The sequence below is a fragment of the Colius striatus genome, chromosome 1 (assembly GCF_028858725.1).
Source record: "Colius striatus isolate bColStr4 chromosome 1, bColStr4.1.hap1, whole genome shotgun sequence".
Lineage (NCBI taxonomy): Eukaryota > Metazoa > Chordata > Aves > Coliiformes > Coliidae > Colius > Colius striatus.
The window spans coordinates 3,149,280-3,169,932 of record NC_084759.1 but is presented as its reverse complement, the minus strand read 5'-3'; the positions used below and the strand labels follow the sequence as shown (position 1 = coordinate 3,169,932).

At 49.2% G+C, this 20,653-nt stretch overlaps 2 protein-coding genes and 1 non-coding gene across 4 annotated transcripts in view; 2 read left to right on the top strand and 1 right to left on the bottom strand.

Moving 5' to 3' along the window:
• Positions 1-5,622: 5,622 nt before the first annotated feature.
• On the top strand, positions 5,623-12,098 carry KCTD14 (potassium channel tetramerization domain containing 14). The gene is made up of 2 exons (XM_010198496.2): positions 5,623-5,884; positions 9,356-12,098. Exons 1-2 carry the CDS (start codon positions 5,825-5,827, stop codon positions 10,025-10,027), a joined length of 732 nt encoding a protein of 243 aa, XP_010196798.2. The 5' UTR covers positions 5,623-5,824; the 3' UTR covers positions 10,028-12,098.
• Positions 12,099-14,868: 2,770 nt separating this feature from the next.
• The window catches only part of INTS4 (integrator complex subunit 4), a 41,131-nt gene continuing 35,346 nt past the window's right edge, over positions 14,869-20,653 (top strand). Inside the window, exons 1-3 of one of the 2 annotated variants that reach the window (XM_061990471.1) lie at positions 14,869-15,011; positions 15,637-15,828; positions 18,792-18,909. In XM_061990471.1, coding sequence (XP_061846455.1) covers positions 14,958-15,011; positions 15,637-15,828; positions 18,792-18,909 — 364 coding nt within the window. In that variant the 5' untranslated portion in view covers positions 14,869-14,957. Of the gene's footprint in view, positions 15,012-15,633; positions 15,829-18,791; positions 18,910-20,653 lie in introns of both variants that reach the window. The other variant, XM_061990463.1, reaches the window with a different exon arrangement.
• On the bottom strand, positions 20,416-20,488 carry TRNAV-CAC (transfer RNA valine (anticodon CAC)). Its single transcript has one exon. It is a non-coding gene; the product is annotated as a tRNA-Val (tRNA).

The window sequence follows — 20,653 nt, the reverse complement described above, 5'->3', positions numbered from 1 at the left end:
AGAGGAGACAAGATCACTCTCTACAGCTACCTGAAAGTGAGTTATAGTGAAGTGGGGGTTGATCTCTCCAGTAATGAATGATCAGACATGAGGAAACAGGCTCAAGTTGTGCCAGAGGAGGTTTAGATTGGAGATGAGGAAGAACTTTTTCACTGAGAGGGTTATTAAGCACTGACACAGGCTGCCCAGGGAGGTGGTGGAGTCCCTGGAGATATTCAGAGGACACATAGATGAGATGCTGAGGGATATAGTTTAGTTTAGTGATGGGCCTGGCAGTGTGAGGTGAGGGATTGAACTCGATGATGCCTTTTCCAGCCATAATGATTCTATATACATGGGGAGCAGATAAAACTATTTGTAAGATATATATACACACCTTACTCAGAGATACACTCTATAGGCATTATCATATATACATGTGCATGCATACATGTTAATCTTTGTTTCAGACAAAACTTCTCCTGAGGAGGGAACAGACTCTGATTTTTAAGTGGAAGAATTTAGAATTCAGGATCTTTGAACAGGATGTTTTTTGCCCAGCACTCCTTGTTTGATTCTGGTCAACCTTTTGCCAGTCTGGTCCTCAGCTTTCTCTTCTTGCTGAAGAGTTAATGCTCATTCAGAGCTTTGGTTTACAGGGAAGACATGATGTGCAGAGCAAGGGCAATTTGCTGTATCCCGTTCTCCCAGGGTTTCTTAGAGAGAGGCACTCCCTGAAATGCCAAACACTGCACAAGGACAAATTAAAGCATTCATAAACTGTGGTGAATGCTGTGTCCAAGCACCCACCAGGGAAGTAGGACAGAAGTGGATAGGAACCAGAGTTTATCATTGCATTAAACCTCCCCAGAGGGAACAATGCATTTATGGTGTGAATGTTGGGAAATGCCCTTATTCCACCAGGTCTGAGCTGCTGTGATGTTGAAAGCATGAGAAAAACTGTGAATAGTGTGTGAAATGGGGACTGTATAAACCATCCAATTGCATCATCAGCCCAAGTCAAGGGAAAAGTTGATGGAAAAAATACCCACAAAACCCCAAATCCTTTGCCAGGAGCATCTCAGCAGGGGCAGCATCAAACTGCTGGAGAGCAGCTCTGCAGAGAGACACCTGGGAGTCCTGATTGATAATAAACTAACCATGAGCCAGCAATGTGCCCTCGTGGGCAAGAAGCCAATGGCATCTGGGATGCATCAAGAAGAGTGTGGGCAGCAGGTCAAGGGAGGTTCTTCTCCCCCTCTACTCTGCCCTGATGAGGCCTCATCTGGAGTCCTGTGTCCAGTTCTGGGCTCCTCAGCTCAAGAGGGACAGGGAAGTGCTGCAGAGAGGCCAGCACAGGGCCACCAAGATGATCAGGGGACTGGAACATCTTTCATATGAGGAAAGGCTGCAGGAACTGGGGCTGTTTAGTCTGGAGGAGACTGAGGGGGGATCTTATTAACATTTACAAATATTTAAATCGTGTATGTCAGGAGGTTGGGACATCCCTCTTTTCTATGGTATCTAGTAACAGGACAAGGGGTGATGGGATGAAGCTGGAACACAAAAAGTTCCACTTAAATCTAAGAACAAACTGTTTCAGTGTGAGGTGAAGGAGCCCTGGCCCAGGCTGCCCAGAGGGATTGTGGAGTCTCCTTCCTTGGAGGCCTTCAAGACCCACCTAGACACATTCCTGTGTGACCTGATCTAGGTGAACCTGCTTCTGCAGGGGGGTTGGACTAGATGGTCTCTAAAGGTCCCTTCCAACCCCTACCATTCTATGATTCTATGATCAGGAGCATACTCTGGTTTCTCAGGAATGAGGACACTGATGATTCTGTTGGGTTGTTCCAACCAATGTGGTACATGTGGTTAAATTTGTATCCCACAGGTGCCTCCCCTAATTCACCCACTGGGGATGGCTCATGTGCTTGCTTGGCCAGGAGGCACTTTGCTCTGCTGGCTTTTGATGATGTCCTGGGGCCTGTCCAAAGCCAGCTCAGACCTTGATAGAAGGCACCAGCTATATATTCCTCAGGTCCATAAAGGTGGGTGGAGCTGACAGATGTCTGGAAGGTGGCAGGTAGAAATGTCAATGCTGTTTGCACAGTATGGCTGTTTGGTTTAGGAGTGGCTCCTGAGTGCAGAGCTACCAAAGCAGTTCCTGAGCAGAGCTAAAGCAAACTGCTGATAGTTTTGCTTTCCAGCCATATCACACTTTGTCTTGCTGTCCCTCCCCTCACCCTGACAAGGCTGTCACTAACCCATGGCCCTCAGCACCTCAGCTCCACAGCTTTGCAATATCTCCAGGGGATATCTAAGGGGAGAAACCCAGCTAACCTCTCTGAAACAACACAGAGGTGGCCAAGACCACTCCAAGAGGTGTGGAGCAGCAGCTACAATGGAGCTGCTGGTTGGGGGAATCCCAGGACTCTGGTCACCCAAGGCTATGGAGACTTTCATGGTCTTGGCTTTTTACCTCCCTCTCAAGGGAAGCATGAAATTCAACCCAGCCTCAGCTAGCTGTTACTAGCAGCATGGGCTGCTGACAGCCTTGCCTCATCCAGTCCTCTCCAAAATCTTAATGCCATTTTTGCCTTTTCATGGGCTGCTCCCCCACCCACCGATCTCCTCAGTGTGGCTTTGACCATGGGGTAAAAGGAGTGCTGACAAACTGCAAGAGCGACTGTTTCCACTTAGTGCAGGCACAGAGAGGTTTGATGCAGAGTCAGATTCCTGCCCAGCAAAGCTGTGACACCAAACAGGTCAAGTGTGTGGTCTTGGTAATCCAGGGTGCTGTATCTGGTGTGACCACCTGAAAAAAAAGGTACCAAATCCTCATGGGCAGGCAGCGATATGTCAGTGGCTTGGGCTGTGAGAAGCTCATACTAAGATCTCTTTTGAGATCAGATTAACTTGGTAGTTTAAATCAAAACCTTATTGAAAAGGGGGAAACAACAGCAGCTGGGAGTAATTTGTACAGCAGGAGTAAGAATGTCATCTAGTCATGTAGTTGGTGGGAAGCACAAATAATAACAATCACATTCATGACGACTTCCAGTCAAAATCACAGAATCACAGACTTTCAGCCTGGTTCTTTGTCCCCTAATGTGCCAGCAAAAGTGGCCAAAACATTAAAAAAACAGAGTAAAAGAGTGAAAGAATCAGATTAGTATGTTCATCAGACTGAAGGACCAGCTGTGGTTGGCCCAGCAGTAGAAGAGACATGGATGTCAGCTAACTAGTCCTTTTGATGAAGTGGTAAGGATCTGTGCTGTGGCATTGAAGGTGTGGCCTCAGACCCCATCAGCCATCCTTGACTCTGCTTTGGGGGCACCTTCCAGATGTGCTTTTGAAGAAAGTAACCTCTTCTGCTGCTGTTCACCTTTCCCTAGTGAAAAGCTTGTGTGAGCAGAGGGTGACGATCCACCAGCCTACCCAGTTCTGCAGCTGCAGCGGACAGGTTATCACCTCCAGCATCAAAGACATGCTGAACTCCACCTGTCAGTTACATCCAGGGTAGTTGCTGAGGCACCTACATGAGATAGCCCAAAGAATGGGATTTGCAGGAATCAAAGGCACAGATCTCTCAGCTTTCCCCATTTTCCAATAATCATTGATCTAAAAAACAATTATCACAGGTCACAAAACCTGGGCTGCCAAGGAGACCTCACAGGAGCATCCAACACCATAATGGACTGGATGACCTCTAGAGGTCCCTTCCAACCCCTACCATTCTGTGATTCTGTGAGTCTTCTGGTCTGCCAAAGGGGATATTCAAGGCCTTCTATTCAAAGCAGCAGAGATAACTCAGACACAGGTTGTTACTGGGGATCCCTCAAGATGCTTTAGAGCAGTAGAAGCAAAATGGAAGTTGTGTTCAATGAGAGGCTCACCCAAGTGCACAAAGCAGTCAAAAGAATCTGGGCCCAGCTTGGAGCCCTGGGCGAGGACAGGCTTTATTCTCAAGGTGAGTGAATCAGTGCAAATTACAATGCTTTTTGCCTCAAGCTTCTGTTCTGGGAGCTGTGTTCTGGGAGGCAAGGTTGGTGGTGAGAAGGTCTTGTGTGCCCCAAAGCACAGGTGTTTTTATCCATCATCCATTATATTATCCATCTCTCATTACAAACACTGACTCACACCTCTGGACAACCACATCCACAGCAATTCTGCCACCATAATGGAACACAGACACAGAAGTGCTGAGTGGCCTGACAACAAATTTGAAAGCAACAGTGCAGTCAGAAGCACCTAGAATAAAGCCAAAGAGATGCTTGGCTTTAGTGGACAGCAAATTAAACATGAGCCTGCAATGGTCAAGAAGGCCTTTCATGGCCAAGAAGGCCAATGGCATCCTGGGATGCATCAAGAAGAGTGTGGGCAGCAGGTCGAGGGAGGTTCTGCTCCCCCTCTACTCTGCCCTGGTGAGGCCTCATCTGGAGTCCTGTGTCCACTTCTGGGCTCCTTAATTCAAGAGTGAAAGAAGACTTCTGGAGAGAGGCCAGCACAGGGCTGCCAAGATGCTGAGGGGATGGAACATGTGTGTGAGGAGGAAAGACTGCGGACCCTGGGGCTGTTCAGCCTGGAGAAGGCTGAGGGGGAATCTTATCAATGCTGAGAAATCCCTGAAGGGTGGGTGTGGAGAGGCTGGGGCCAGTGTTTGCTGTGTGGTGGCCAGTGGCAGGACAAGGGGGAAGGGGCAGAGGCTGGAACACAGCAAGTGCCCCTGGCCCAGGAGGAGAAACTCCTTTGGTACTGAGGTGAGGGAGCCCTGGCCCAGGCTGCCCAGGGAGGGTGTGGAGGCTCCTTCTGGAGAGGTTTCCAAACCCACCTGGACATGTTCCTGTGCCCCCTGATCGTGGGGAACCTACTTTAGCAGGGGATTGGGCTAGATGGTCCCTTCCAACCCCCATCACTCTGGGATTTTGTGATTCTCTGCAGGCTTGTGGTCCAGATCTGGAGAGATTATTTAGGCTAACTCTGATCTGATCATTTAAAAAATAAACACAAACATCCTCATGAGTGTTTCAATGGTGCAAGAAATCCTGCTACTGCTAAATCTGTGGTGCTCTCCACTTTCAGTATTTGCTGCATACAGGGTATTAGCCAATAATGTCATACAAAGATACCAATTAAATATTTATGACCAACTGAAAAGAATAGCTCAGGTTCAAGTAGAGATTCAGGTTTGGTTTTATTTACCTCATACAAATCACTCAGAGACTGTACTGGCAAGGAAGAAAATGCCATCACCTTGGATAGATTTGTAGACATCCTGATCTGTCATCACTGGGTATGACAAATGGGATGAAGGAGGTGATCTGGGACAAAATGTGCTTCAAAACAGCAGTGCACAGAGGCCAAAAAGCTGTGAATGTGTGTCCTGGTTTTGATACAGCCAGTTCCGGAGGCAGAGGTGGTTGCACAGACACAGGCAACGGGGCTGCTCAGAGGTGCTCTGGGCAATGGGCCTCCTTTAGAAGGGATTATTTGGCTCTTAGTCACAGCACAGGTAGTATTACAGGAGGTGTGTACTGGCAGCCAGCCTGGGTCCACCCTGCAGTTTGCTGGTTGCCAAAAAAACTATAATGAGCAAATACTTCCGCTTTCAGGCTGTTCCCTCCCTCTCCCTGCACCTGAGACCTGTGTCAGGGCTGTGTCTGGAGCAAACCAGAGCCTCTGGGGCAGCGGCTCGGCTGGGAGCTCAGCAAAAAACTGACCCAACGAAGAGAAAACAAGTCAAGGAGGACTGAGGCAGAGCAGGGAGCCCATCCTGTGCGTGGGGCAGGGCCTGAGCACTGAGCAGCAGGTTCTCCCACAGGGCTGAGCCCTCAGGCCAAGGGAGATGAGCATTTCCTCGGAGCACAAGCCCCTTGGGAAGCAGGTCACCGGCAGCCTGCACACGGTGAGTAAGGGATGGGCTGGAAGGGCACAGCTTCCTCCTGTGAGATCAAAGCATCCCCTCTGGGCTACATGAGAGTGAGGGGTGGGGTGTGTTCCCCCATCTGTTACTCTGAAGACACCAGTGCTTGCCAAATATGTGACTCCAGGTAAAAAGCCGTGTTTGACTCTGGTTTGTTTGCACCAGTTTGCTTCCAGAAGGGCCATGTCTCTCGCAGGCATACAAGATCTGGCCACAGCAAATATCCAGAGTGGTTCTTTTTCTCCTTTAATTAATTAATTTAATGGGAACTTTATTGCTCAGATCCCTAATTAAAAGCCTGTAGCGAATTTTGGGGTTTCTCATCAGTTCTTGGAGTCTCTGATGATCCAAAAGCTGCCCTGTGTTGTAGATGTGCAGAATCATCAGGTGGGAGTGGGAGTTTTTCTGTCTCTAAGGAAACTGAATGGCAACCTCAGACAAACAGGCAGAAATGAATGATGAGATTAGATGTTTTCCTTCTGCCCTCCTCTGCCCTCAGTCTACTGCTAACCAGCCTGTCCTCTCTGTTGTAGCTGTGCAGTCTCTTCCCTAGACCTGTCTGTCTTTAACAAATCCAATCTTCTTGCATTGCATTTTTCAGGTGCAGGTTGCAAAATGCTTCCCCAAGAAGGTAACTGTTCTGCACATTAATAAAGAGGGGTGCAGAAAGGTGGAATGATTTTCTCAAGTGTGTTCTCACTGTCTAAGTACAGAGCTGGGAATCAGTCCGTGCCAGTATTCCCAGTGTCCTGGGAACCAGTTCATTCCCTGGCCAAAATCATTAATCAAGCTCTGAGAACATAAAGTTAGTTAGTTGGGTCACTACACTAATGAAGAACATGTTATTCATTTGTATTAGTGACAAAGAGCATGAAACATCTGACCTGCCATCTGAAAAAGGAGCAAAGGCTCAAAAGCATGAGACCCTCCTGCCAAATGGCCCCTGCTTGGTGAAAGCTGTGGTTCTCTCTTGCACTAATGGCAAATTTCCTATCTGAGAGGCTTTATTAAAGCAACAGCTTTGGGCTGTGCTCCTCAGGGGGTGGAAATCACCAGACAGAATAATTTTTTATGTCTCTTTGGCCCTACTGCAAATGATTGCTCTTGAGATGAGGCTGCCCACACTAGGGCAAAGCAATATTCCAGCTGGGTCTTTCATCTGAAGTCTTCAGTTGTTTTGTCAGCTTGCCTTAGCTGTGAGCAAATTTCTGCTAAATCTGGTAGCTCACTGCTGTTTGAAGGGAAGATCTCCCCCTGCTCCACGTTGTCTGTTGCTAATCCCTTCCCTTTGCCAGCTTTGGTGCTTGTTAAATCCTCTGTGGGCCAATTCAGCTGAGTATCATGAAGGAGAAGAGCTGGCATGAGGTGAGAAACAGAAGCAGGGAGGTAGGTACAAGGATGCAAAGCAGAGAGGGCAGCAGGAGCTCTCCCTTCTCTCGGTGTGAGCTGTGAGATCAGCTCACGTCACCCTGTGGGTCTGTACCTGTGGGATCCAGCTAAGCCCGTAGGTACACGCTTCACCTGAGGCATGTGACTGGCAGCACTGAAGCAGATCCTTGTGTGATCAGATCCAAGAAAGAGCAGGTGAGCTCTTGGAATAAAGGGCTGCTTATTGAGTCACACCTTCCTAATGGCAGGTGTGGTCCTGGCCAGGCATGTGACTTGACTTCAGCAGTGACGCCAGAAGGAGAAATAACTGCCTCCTTTCTTCCCTCTCCTTTTCCTCTACTGAGTATGATAACAAATGATTGAGTGCTGAAAAAAACTCTTCAACATTGAGCCATTAGGAGGGTACACTAAACAGCAGGTCCACCTTCCTGGGAATTCAGGCCTCCCCTAATGTGTTTCAGGTAGCAGTGGTCTTAATGCATGGTGAAATAAATCCAAACTTCACATTCAATTCATGTCAGTTGCATGAATTATTTCCTTTATTTCCTAGCCAGAGGTATACATTCTAAAGTGCTTTGCTAAACAGCTTCTGGCCTCCACCTCTGACACACTGGATTTTTGTGTCTTACTTCAGTGTTTGTAACTAAACCCTCAGATGAGTGGAAGCCAATTCCACCCATTTCTAAAGTTTCAAAGAGCTTTAGTTCCTCCTTTGAAGAGGAAACAAAAGGTGATAAGAATGGAGTTACACAACTTTGAGCTCTGTCCATGTCTCTCTGCACGTGAGGAGAGTGACAGCTCACACATCACTCTCACTGGAAGGACAGGGGCCAGCAGGGACAACATCTGTGTGTGGCTTGGGAGATCAGCACTGAATCCTGTAGTCACCGACAGCATCTGGGCAGGGTAGTTCTTGTTCCTCTTCTCCGCTGGCAAAACGACACTTTACTAAGCCCAGAGATGAGGTAAGGACACAGACACTTGGAAATGTGCAAGTCTCTGCTGCTCTGATTGTAAGGACTGTAGAAGCACCTTACTTTTGGCAATAAAGGGTGTGGATGTTCCCATCTCTCCCACACAAGATGAGAGCTCATACCGCTCTTCACACCATCATTCTATGATGGCATGACTGGCTGGGGAGATGAGGGGAAAGCAGTGGATGTCATCTACCTTGAGACTTCAGCTCACTTTTGACACTCTCCCATAACATCCTCATAGGAAAGCTCAGACAGTGTGGCTGGATGAGTGGACAGTGAGGTGGATGGAGAGCTGGCTGAATGACAGAGCCCAAAGGGTGGGGATCAATGGCACAGAATGGAGTTGGAAGCCTGTGGCCAGTGGAGTTACACAGGGATGGGTTCTGGGGCCAGTCTTGTTCAACATTGCTCTGGGATGTATCAAGAAGAGTGTGGGTAGCAGGTCAAGGGAGGTTCCGCTCCCCCTCTACTCTGCCCCGGTGAGGCCTCATCTGGAGTGCTGTGTCCAGTTCTGAGCTCCCCTACTCAAGAGACACAAGGAACTGCTGAGAGAGTCCCACAGAGGGCTAGAAAGATGATCAGGGGACTGGAGCATCTTATGAAGAAAGGTTGTGAGATCTGGGGTTCAGCCTGGAGAAAGGAAAACTGAGGGAGGATCTCATCAACACTAATAAGTACCTGAGGGGTGGATGTCAAGGGGATTGGGCAACACGTTTTTTCTGTAGTGTCCACTGACAGAACGTGGGGTAATGTAAAAAAGCTGGAACACAAAAGGTTCCACTTAAACACAAGGAAGAGCTTTTTTGCTGTAAGGGTGAGGGAGCCCTGGCCCAAGCTGCCCAGGGAGAGTGTAGAGGCTCCTTCTTGGGACATTTCCAAACCTGCCTGGACACATTCCTGTGCCCTCTCATTGAGGGGAACCTGCTTTGGCAGGGGGTTGTGCTGGAGCAGCTCTGCAGGGCCCTTCCAGCCCCCAGCATTCTGGGATGTTGTGATTCTGTGATTGCCCCTTTTCCTTGCCACTTCCCTGCTGATGGCCTCAGACAGGTAACGCTCGTGGCTTTTTGTCCCCTTGTGATATTTGCAGTTGTCACCCATCGTGGAGTTAAATGTTGGCGGGGAGATGTACACAACAACGCTGAGCACCTTAAAGAAACATCCTGGCTCCAAGCTGGCAGAGATGTTCACTGGCCAGCCCAAACTCAGGACTGACTCCGAAGGGAGGTTCTTCATCGACAGGCCGGGCACTCATTTCAAATACATCTTGGAGTACCTGCGCAGTAACCAAGTGCCCACCCAGTGCATCCAGGACGTCTACAAGGAAGCGTTGTTCTACGACATCGAACCCTTAATCAAGCAGCTTGAGGACTCCCCGCAGATCTTCGGGGAGCTCGTGGCGAGGAAGCAGTTCCTGGCCCGGGTGCCCAACTACAGCGAGAACATCGAGCTGATGATCCGCATCGCGCGGGCGGAGGCCGTGGCGTCGCGCCACTCCAGCGTCATCGTGTGCGTGGTCAGAACCGACGAGGACGCAGCCAGGTGTCAGGATGCCCTGAACAGCTTGGACATGGATAAAAAATCCGTGGTGAAGTTCGGCCCTTGGAAAGCAACGCCGAGTATTTCCGATCTGCTGGACTGCATTCAAATGGATGTCGAGACGAAAGGGTATAAAATATCCTTTCAGCCTCACGTTGCTGAGAAAGGTTTTCGCTTCAAGTCGCATGATTTCTTCTACAAGTTCCTGTTCACTTGGTGGTAGTGAAGTGCCACAGGCGATAGGGAATGGAAGAAAGCAGGAATTGACTTGGGCCGTGGAGTCTAAGCCATGGACTACTAGAGGGGCAGGAAGAAACACGTGGGCCAACAGAAGGAAGTCCTTTGGTCGTTTGCCAAATTAAAGAGCACTTAAAAGCCACTGTTTACTTGGGCTTTAGGGGATAATTGTACAATGTAAAAAGTGTACCTGCTTCTGCAGGGGGGTTGGACTGAATGACCTCTAAAGGTCCCGTGAACCCCTACCATTCTATGATTCTATGAGAAGGAGTAATGTTACGCTTTCAGTGTTGCTGACTATTACAGATGAGTTCAGAGAGCCAGATCTGAGGGTTGAGCCAAGCTCACTGAACCTAAGAGAAATGAGTAATTCCCAAATATGCCTCGTGGACACGTGGGGTTGGTCTCTCAGTGAAACAAGAACAGGTCAGATCCACACAATTCCTAGTGGAAACACTGGCAGCTGCATTAACACACGCTCAGGTTAAATTTGGATCCCTAATAAGAAGGCAAAAGCTCTTTTTCCCACTGTTTTCTACACCAGACCCTAGGTTAAAAAGGGTTTCAGCATCCTCTGGTCTCCTCTTACACAGCCTGCTCTCTGACCAATGTATGTATTACTGTTATTTATTCTGAAGGAAAGACAGAGAACTTCAGCTATGGTCCAGGATCAACAGAAGTGAAAAACAACAGTGCTGAACTGAGATGTTTATAATCTAAGGAGACACTCTCCTTTCTCAGGCCACACTACTTTAACCTTTTTCCTATGACATTCATTATTACTACAAATACCATTTCTAAATCTATAAGCTCCTTCGGAAGAACAGGGAAAACCCACCGTGGTTGGATGGGAAGAAAGTGGCACTGAAGTGAAAGTCTGGGACCTCGGTGCAAGTTCTCCTTTACAGACCACAAGCTGGGTCTTACATTGTGTTTTAAAAATCTGAGTGTTTGAAAGTTTATTTTTATACTGGGGATGGCTGTTAGCTGGGTTTAATCACTCTCAAATTCACAGTGGCTACATTGATTACGATCCTGGTTTGACCCTGGCTGGGTGAAAAGTCCCCACCAGGTTCTCACTCCTGGTCCAGACAGGGGAGAGGAAATACACTGAATGGCTCATGGGTGAAGATAAGGATGGGGAGATCACTCAGCAATTACAGTCACAGGACAAACAGACTTGACTTGGGGAAAGTAGTTTAATTTCTTGCCAATCAAAACAGAGAAAGGTAATGAGAAATAAACTCCTAAATCTTAAAACACCTTCCCCCCACCTCTCCCTTCTTCCCAGGTCTCTACCTCCCTCCCCTCCAGTAGTGCAGGAGGATGGGGAGTGGGAGTTACAGTAGTTCATCACAGACTGTCTCTGCTGCTGCTTCCTCTCGTAAGGAGGACTCCTCACACTTCCCCTGCTCCAGTGTGGGGTTCCCTGCCATGAGAGACAGTCCTCCAAGAACTTCTCCAACTTGGATCCTTCCCACAGGATGCAGTCCTTCAGGAACAGAGTGGGCTGTGGGCTCCTCCCTCCATAAGGCCACAGGTCCTGCCAGGAGCTGCTCCAGTGTACCCTTCCCACAGGATCCCAGCCTCCTTCAGGATCCTCATCCTCCGGCTCCAGTCCTGGATCTCTGCTCCCTCATAGCCTCCATGGCTGTAGGGGCACACCATGGGCTGCACCACAGGCTGCAGAGGTGTGCTCTGGGCCTGGAGCACCACCTCCCCTCCTTCTGCACTGACCTTGGAGTCTGCAGAGACAATGTTCTCACATATTCTCGCTCCTCTCTTCTACCACACCACTTTGCTCCAGCACAGTAACTTTTTTCTTTCCCAGAGGTGTTACCACCACAACTGATGGGCTCAGTTTTGGCCAGTGGCGGGTCCATCTTGGAGCCAGCTGGCATTGGCTCTGTCTGACAGGGGGGAAACTTTTAGCAACTTCTCACAGAAGCCATCCCTGTAGACTCAGCTCTACCAAAGCCTTGCAACACAAACCCACTACAGATCCTATTCCCTTTATTACTCAGAAAATGGATTTCTTCCAGTTAAGGACAATAACCCCTGAGATGCTAAATAAATAACTTTTAAAGCTCTTTGAATGAAACAGAAGTGCTTTATTTCTTGACATCTCTCCCCTCCTCCGCCAAATCCTCAAATTCCAAAGATCTGAAGTTTTCTCTTTATGCTAATGGAATTCAATCATTCCTAATTAAGCTTCCTTGAAGATGTGCTCACCCTAGCACAGATTCCCCCCAGTGAAACTCAGGAGTCACACCACCAACCTCAGGGAACTTCTGCTGTAGATGTGAGGGGGCCTCTTGGAGATCTCTCCCATTTATAACCTTGGTAAGAAATGACACAATCGGTGTCAGAGAAGGCAAACAGGTTTAGAAAACAGGATCTACGATGATTATCTTTGATCATAATCATAATCAAGGAGGCCTTCAAATAGACAGAAAGCTGCTTAAAGGAGATCAGTTACTCTTTGTGTGCGAAGGGTGGAAGAAGCGTTAACTGGCTTAAATCACAACAGAGACTGATATTAGCTATTAGGGAAAAAAATCTGATTATAGGGTAGTTAAAGCTTCAAACCAGCAAAACTCCTATGACTACAGGACTACTGACATGAGGAACTGTAACAGTTTTATCAAGAATGGTCTCATAGAACAGTCCAGACTGGAAGAGACCTCCAAGGATCACGTGGTCCAATCTCTGATGGGAAGGGGAGGCTGGGAGAGATTATCAAGCAGTCAGTCACATCACATCTTGAAAACACCTGGTGTTACAGACTCTCCTGTGTCCCTGGAGAAGTTGTTCTAGTGAATGATGGTTCTCACTGTAAAAAGAATCTTTCTTAAACTGGGAAGAAACCTCTCCTAGTGCAACCTGCTGCCCCTTTTCTCTGCAGGGCTCCTTGTAAAAAGAAAACCACTATCCTATTTCTGGATGCCTGTTAAGTACAAGGAACACTATGCTGAGATCCTCTCAGGGAGAAGAGTCCCAACCCTGTCATTCAGTCCTCATAGGGCAGGTTCTCCAGATCTTTCATCACCTCCTTGGCCCTTCTTTGGACCCTTCACCCCCTTCACAAATCGCCCTGTCCCTAAGACGTGACCAAATTGTGACAGAAAACCGGTCCAGAAGAAACTCTCTAACACTCAATTTAGTATTAGAAAGCACTTTATTTGGCACTGGGTGCACAGGGGATCACTCCTCCTAATGCATGCACACCAAGAAATGAAAGAACACTCCTCATATACATTACAGAAACTCCCTGCCTGCCCATTACACATGCAAGACAGGGTGATGTTTAGCGTGATTCGGGTGGAGAGAGGAGAAACACAGTCATATATGTTTAGTGTGTACTCCTTTTAGCTCGTTATCATTTTTAGGGGTGTTAACTGTAATATTAGTTTCACAGTTAATGAAGCAATTAGCTCACTTTGGGCACTGTGACCTTGCTAAACTATTCTGAAGTTGTTTGTCTGCTCAATCTGCCAAAACAAAACTGTTTTGCAGCTTTAAGGCGCCTTTAAGTCTCCCTCCCTCAGCTGCTTCTCGGGCTGATTTCGGAGGCCTCGGCTCACAAGTGTCTGCACAACAGATAAGCAAGTACTGGCATTTTTGAATACTTTTAAACCTTTGCTTGCAATTCTCTCTAGTCAGCACTCAACTCAAAGTCCAAATCATACTTATATGAAATACAGTATTAAATGGGTAGCAGGTCTGTGAGGTTCTATGAAGAGGGATATCTTCAGGAATCCCTGAACATATAGGAATGTGGTATCTGTGGGCACCCCTGGCTACCTCTAGCCACATAGCATCACAGACAGAACTGCTGCCTGTGTCTCCTGTTGTCTAATTAGACACAGGTCTGTCAGGGGGCTCCTTAGTGCCAGGGCTTCACCCTCTCTCCTCACAGCAGACATGTTTGAAGGCCATGCTAAGCTTTCATGTGTGTCTAGAAATGCCAAGCCATGTTATTTATTTTTTTTGGTGTTTATATGGACTAACATCAAACACTAACAAAACTGATGGGTGTTCTGGTGGAAAATGAATCACAGAATCTTAAGGGTTGGAAGGGACCTGGAAAGCTCATCCAGTGCACCCCCCCTGCCAGAGCAGCACCACCTAGAGTAGGGCACACAGGGACTCATCCAGCTGGGGTTGGGATGGCTCCAGAGAAGGAGACTCCACAGCCCATCTGGGCAGCCCCTGCCAGTGCTCCCTCACCTCAACAGGGAACTAATTCTCCCTTGTGTTTCTTTGGAACCTCTTGTGCTCGTAAAGGATCTGGAGAACTCTGGTGAAGCATCTGAGGAGTAGCTGGGGGAACTGGGGTTACTTAGGCTGATGAAGAGGATGCTGAGAGAAGACATGAGTGCTCTCTGCTCATGGAGGCTGGAGTGAGGTGGAGGTTGTTCCCTTCTCCCTGGTAATGAATGACATGAGGCAATGGGCTCAAGTTTCCCCAGGGGAGGTTGAGACTGGAGCTGAGGCAGAACTGTTTCCCTGAGAGGGGTGTCAGCCCCTGTGCCAGGCTGCCCAGGGAGCTGGGGGAGTCCCCAGCCCTGGAGGGATCCCAAAGCCGTGGGGCTGAGGTACTGAGGGCTGTGGGTTAGTGCTGGGCTTGGCGGTGCGAGGTGTGGGGTTGGACTCCATGATCCTAAAGGCCTTTCTCAGCCGAAACGATCTGTACGACTCTATGAGAACTGAGCGGGCTGACGCCACGGCTGGGTTTGACCGGGCCGGGCCGCAACCGCCACGTCAGGCCGCGTCGCCATGGCAACGGGAGCCCGCCCGCTGTGGGCCCGGCGCCCGGCCATAGGGCGCGGCCTCCGGAGGGGGACAGAGCGGCCGCCGCCAGGGCTTCTCTTCCGGGTTGCGCGTACGGCGGCCGCGCGGGGCCCCGCGGCAACATGGCGGCGCACCTGAAGAAGCGGGTGTACGAGGAGTTCACCAAGGTGGTGCAGGTAACGTGCAGCCGCTGGGTCGGGCCGAGCGGGGTAAGGCGGAGGGAACAGCGCTGAGCTCCGGAGAGAGGCGGGAAAAGCCGGCGGCCCAGCCCGGGGAGTGCTGCTCGGGCCGCCTTGGGGCGGGGCGGCCGCGGAGGGACTGGGGAGGGGAATTGGCCGCGGGTTTCGGGTGGTCGGAGCTGCCCGGAGGGAAAGAGGCTCCCTCAGGGTGTGTGCGGGTGGGGGTTGGCGCTCCCCTCAGGGCGCGGGGGCAGCGAGCTCTGGTGAGGGCCGCGGTTGCCTGAGGGAGGAGAACGCGGCTTCCCTCAGCCCTGGGGCAGGGGGCGGCAGGGAGTTTCTAGGATGCTCTAAGCTGGCGGGCAGGGGAGAAGCTGTGTTTGTCTTGCGAATTGTGTCTGGGATTGGGTTGGACAGAGTTTGTGGTGGGGTGTGGAGAGGTGTTGCAGTGTTTCTGGTGTCCCAGGGGGCTGGAGATGTGTTCATTCTCAAAATAGCAGGCTAAGAGGCCAGCGACTGCCACAGGAGCTTTCTCAGGCTCAGTGCTGAGACGGCATTCAGTGCAGGAAGGAATAGGTCAAGATTTACTCTGTGTTTCTAAGTGGTGTTTCTGTGCCCTTAGCAGCAGCATGAGGACCTGTCCACTAAGAAGCTGCGGCTGACCAAGCCCAGCAAGTCAGCGGCGCTCCACGTCGACCTGTGCAAAGCTACCTCGCCTGCAGATGCCCTGCAATACCTGCTTCAGTTTGCCAGGAAGCCTGTGGAAGTGGAGAGCGTGGAAGGGGTTGTCAGGATCCTACTGGAGCATTATTACAAGGTGCTGTGCTTGGGAGCCAAGTGTGCTTCCAGAGTCCTCCTCCTCCTGGTCTTGTTTTCTTGGAGTTGAATGTGGAATAGAGAGCCCTGTGTTGCTGACTCAGGTGCCAGCAGGCTGGGCTGTAGGATGCCCTGTGTGAGGAGAGTGAATGACAACTCCTTTACCCAAGTGATTTCTGATCATGTTATTTGGTCTCTTTGTTACTGGTTTAAGGAGCCTGTGACAAGGATGGGACTGTTATCCATGCAGTTTAGTCTTAAATTAACTTAACAAGGGACAAAATACATAACAAGAAGTTTTGTAGGGAACCCAGCTGTCCAAAACTGGCTCAACTTTATTTGAGTCCTTCCTGACTGATGTTCCTGACCTTTAAGCTCAAGTCCAGCCTCTGTCCCAGCCCTATCAGCCACCAGCCCATTTCCCTCAGTGCAACATCCACCCAGCTCTGAAACCCAGAGATGATGATGACTCCAACACCTCCCTGGGCAGCCCCTTCTAATGCCTGAAAACCCTGTCAGCAAAGAAGTTCCTCCTCATGTCCAGCCTGAACCTCCCCTGGTGCAACTTGAGGCCATTTCCTCTTGTTCTAGTGCTTGTCACTGGGGAGAACAGACCAACCTGTTAGAGCTTCTTTCAGGTAGTTGTAGGGAGTGAGAACCTGAGCCTCCTTTTCTCCAGGCTCAAGAGCCTCAGATCCCTCAGCCCTTCCTCATCTGAGACATGCTCCAAACCCTTTCCTAGCTTGGCAGACCAGCCTCTGGATCCTCTCCAGCACCTCAATGTCCTTCTTGTAGAGAGGGGCCCAAAATGGACACAGGATTTGAGGTGCAGCCTCACCAAAGCCGAGTCCAGTGGAATGATCACCTCCCTGCTCCTGCTGACAGCACTGTTCCTGATCCAGGCCAGGATGCCCTGGATCTTGGCCACCTGGGCACGCTGCTGGCTCATGTTCAGCCCCTGTCAACCAACACTGCTGGGTCCCTCTCTGCCTGGCAGCTTTCCAGCCACTCCTGCCCAAGCCTGTATCTGCTGGGGGTTGTTGTGGCCCAAGTGCAGGACCCAGCACTTGGCCTTAGTGAAAGAACTGCAGTTTATGCTGAAACATTTCTCATAAAGACAGAACAGTTCAAGAACATTTGCTTTTATAATCAAGTCTGTTTGGCTTTGAACTTCCACTAAACCTCTGAGCTGCATTTTATCTGTTTCTGTGCCTTACCTGCTTTGATATATGTCTTGAGACTGTTTTACATCTTTTTTCTTGCTAACTTATTTTTGTCATTGGACTAGTCCCCTCTTTAAGGAGTGTACAGCTAAAGGAACCCAACCTCTTTGTTATTCTGTGAAGAAAACTCCTTCCTGAGCAAATAACTCAAGTTATTGCTATCTGAAGGTTGTGTTGTAGGCTATGTTAGAAGAAAGACTCTTTAAATCTACAGGTGAGGTCATAGCTTTTAAAAAGCATTGCATTCCTGTAGCTGGCATCATTTTACTTGAGGTCAGCATTTTCAAGGGAATGAGTTTCTTAGTGCCTCCAGAGATCTTGCACTTGAACTGATCTTTCAGAAACCAGCCCTTAAAGCTGTAGCTGTGGTGGAAGTTGTGTGATGATAGCTTTGTTTGTAGTATCATTGTTTTAAGTTGATTCCTTTGTTTCTATTACGATGGGACAGTCCCCAAACAGTCGTGATGGCCTCTGAAATGGATCAGATATAGAACCTGGTAGTTGCTCTCAGGGGTGGTATGCCTTCAGTGGCCTGAGGCAGTCCTGAAAGTCCCTTCCTGGTTCCTGAGGGTGGTTGGTTTGAGGGGTTAGAGGCACTTTCACTTACTGCTGTTTTCATCATGGAAATGATCATCAGACCCTGCAAACTAAAAGAAAGACTTTCTCTAACTTCCAGCTCATGAGCCATTAGAAGGAAGGAGAAAATGCCCTCTGGGGTGGGAGACTGCCCCTAACTTGCTGAAAACATTGCAGACATTATTCATAAGGCCATTAAAAGTGCATTTAGAAGTGTCCTTTTCAGAATCATTAATTTCTTTGTGTTAATGGAGAGGGTTTTCCTCTTATTAAAAAACACTGAGTAACAGAGGGTAAACACCAAAAGTGGAAACACCACAATACTGTGGAAATACAAGTATCCTGCCACAGATGTAAGTAGTCCAGTGACAGAAACCATTGTTCAAAGCACATCATTTCGACCCTGAAAAAGAGAAGATGCTTCTCAGCTCAGTTGAAAAAGAGATGACTCCCATGACAATCGTGTTTGTCACTTGGGGGAGGAGGCATGACACTGAAATCCCTCTCAAATGCTGTTGAAAGATGTGAAAGTTGTAACTGTGGTGTTTCTGCAGTTGTTGAAAGATCTAATAATACTTGTAATATTTCTGCACCTCTGTGTTCAGTGTTGCAAAACTGCTTGGTAAGATCTAAGTAGGGAATCCAGGCTGCTTTTTGTCGTTCTACCCTGTACTGGATATCCTTGGCAATGCAATAGGAGAGAAGCCTTCCAGTTACCATCAGAAGTCTGATGTGCACAAGTCTGTAGAAGACTCAAAATAACCCTTTGAAATACATGTACTTTTTAGTATTCAGTCTTGGTTCATCCCCTAAAATCCTTCTGTTTGTTCATTACAAACTTGCAAAGATGTTAGCATTATTAATGTGGAGTTTTCTGGTGCCTTGAAAACCTGGTTGATTGAAACCTCAACTTTTCAAACAGTGAAGGTAGTTGTGAGGAATTAACATGTAGAAGAATCACTTTGAAATGTACTGGCAGCTGCCATGTACATTTTCTCCTATGGCTGATTTTCTAAGAGGTATGTTCTGCATGTAGGGAGCAGGGAGTAACCTGACAGTAAAGTTCAGACCCTCAGGCTGGTCATATATGAGTCCTGCCTGTGTGAAAGTGTTTTACACTCTCCAATCTGGAAAATGAATGAGAATGCCTGTTGTTTCCTACCAGGAGAACGATGCCTCTGTGAGATTGAAGATTGCTTCCTTGCTGGGCTTGCTGTCAAAGACTGCAGGATTTTCCCCAGACTGCATTGTGGATGATGCCATTAACACACTTCAGAATGAGAGTAAGTCTCATTTTTTGAGTGGTGCTTGAAGTCAAGGCAGAATCATGCTGTCTCTTAAACTTGTACTTAATGGAGTGCAAAGTTGTTTTTGTGTCTCCCTGTGAGGGCTGATGCCCTGTTCTGGAGGCCAGCCTTGCTTCACATGGAGTCTCACTTGGTGAGTTTTTTCCTTACCATGCTGCAGGCCGGGTCATCAGAGCTGATGCAGGAAAGCATTAGCTGATTAGCCTTGGATTTGTAATAGACAGTAAAATAGAGGTTGTGTTGTGTGTGACCTCATTAAAGTCATGTTGCTCCCAGCCCCATCCAACCTGCCCTTGGGCACTTCCAGGGATAGGGCAGCCACAGCCTCTCTGGGCAGCCTGTGCCAGGGCCTCACCACCCTGACTGTAAAGAGTTTCTTCTTTATCTAAATCTACCCTCTTTCAGTTTAAAAGCATTGCACCTTACCCTATCAGTACAGGCCTTGGTAAAAAGTGTCACCATCTTTCTTATAAGACCCCTTTAAGTATTGAAAGGCTGCTCTAAGGTCTCCCCAGAGCCTTCTCTTGTCCAGGCTGAACACCCCCAGCTCTCTCAGCCTGTCTCCAGAGCAGAGGGGCTCCAGCCCTGGCATCATCTCTTGGCTCTTCTGGACTTGCTCCAGCAGCTCCACATCCTTGTGTTTTTGGTGCCCAGAGCTGGAGGCAGCGCTGCAGGGGGCGCTCAGTAAAGCAAGCAATCCCCTTACTGCCCATACTGCTCTGGATGCAGCCCAGGTTGGCTTTCCAGGCTGCCAGCACACGTTGCTGACTCATGGGCAGCTTTTCATCCACCAGTACCCCAAGTCCTTCCCAGCAAGGCTTCCTTCCCTCAATCCCTTCATCCCTCAACCTCTATTGGTCTATTGAGAATTGCCCTGACCCACAGTCAGAACCTTGCACTTGCCCGTGTTGAACCTCATGAGGTTTCATGGGCCCACTCCTGCAGCCTGTCCAGGTCCCTGAGCATGGCATCCCTTCTCTCTAGAGCTTCAGCCACTCAACTCAGCTTGGTGTCATCTGTGAACTTGCCGAGGCTGCCCCTCAGTCCCACTGTCTGTGTCAGGTATTTCATAGAATCAGAGAATCATTTTGGTTGGGAAAGACCTTTAAGATGATGGAGTCCAATCCCTCCCCTCACCCTGCCAAGCCCATCACTAACCCGCAGCCCTCAGCACCTCAGCTGCAAGCTCTCTCTTGTCCTGCCACTCGTTATATGGGGAGCAGAGACAGACCAGATCCCCCAGCCTCGCTGCAGCCTCCTGTGAGGGAGTGTCAGAAAGTGCTGCTGTGTCCCCTCAGGCTCCTCTTCTCCAGGCTCAACACCCCCATTCCCTCAGCCCCTCCCCAGCCCCTTGTGCTCCAGCCCCTTCCCCAGCTCTGGCCACGCTGCAGCCCCTGTGGCAGTGAGTGAGGGGCCCAGCACTGAACACAGCCCTGGAGCTACTGCCTCCCCAGGGCCCAGCACAGGGTTAAAAAACCTTGTTGTTTCCGCCCGGTTTCGAACCGGGGACCTTTCGCGTGTGAGGCGAACGTGATAACCACTACACTACGGAAACCTCTGCTGCAGAGTGGCCACTCCCGTTACTCACCTTCGAGGGACGGGACTCATCACTGATTCCTGCTGGCACACAGCCTCTGACTCCACTCGCTGCACCTGGCCGTTCAGCCAGTTCCTCATTCATCTAACATCCATCCATCAGACCCACGTCTCCTGTTCAGAG

Coding starts and splice junctions, on each gene's coding strand:
- KCTD14 (XM_010198496.2), top strand. CDS start 5,825: ATGAGCATTTCCTCGGAGCACAAGCCCCTTGGGAAGCAGGTCACCGGC. Junction 5,885..9,355: donor TCACCGGCAGCCTGCACACG/GTGAGTAAGGGA, acceptor TGATATTTGCAG/TTGTCACCCATCGTGGAGTT.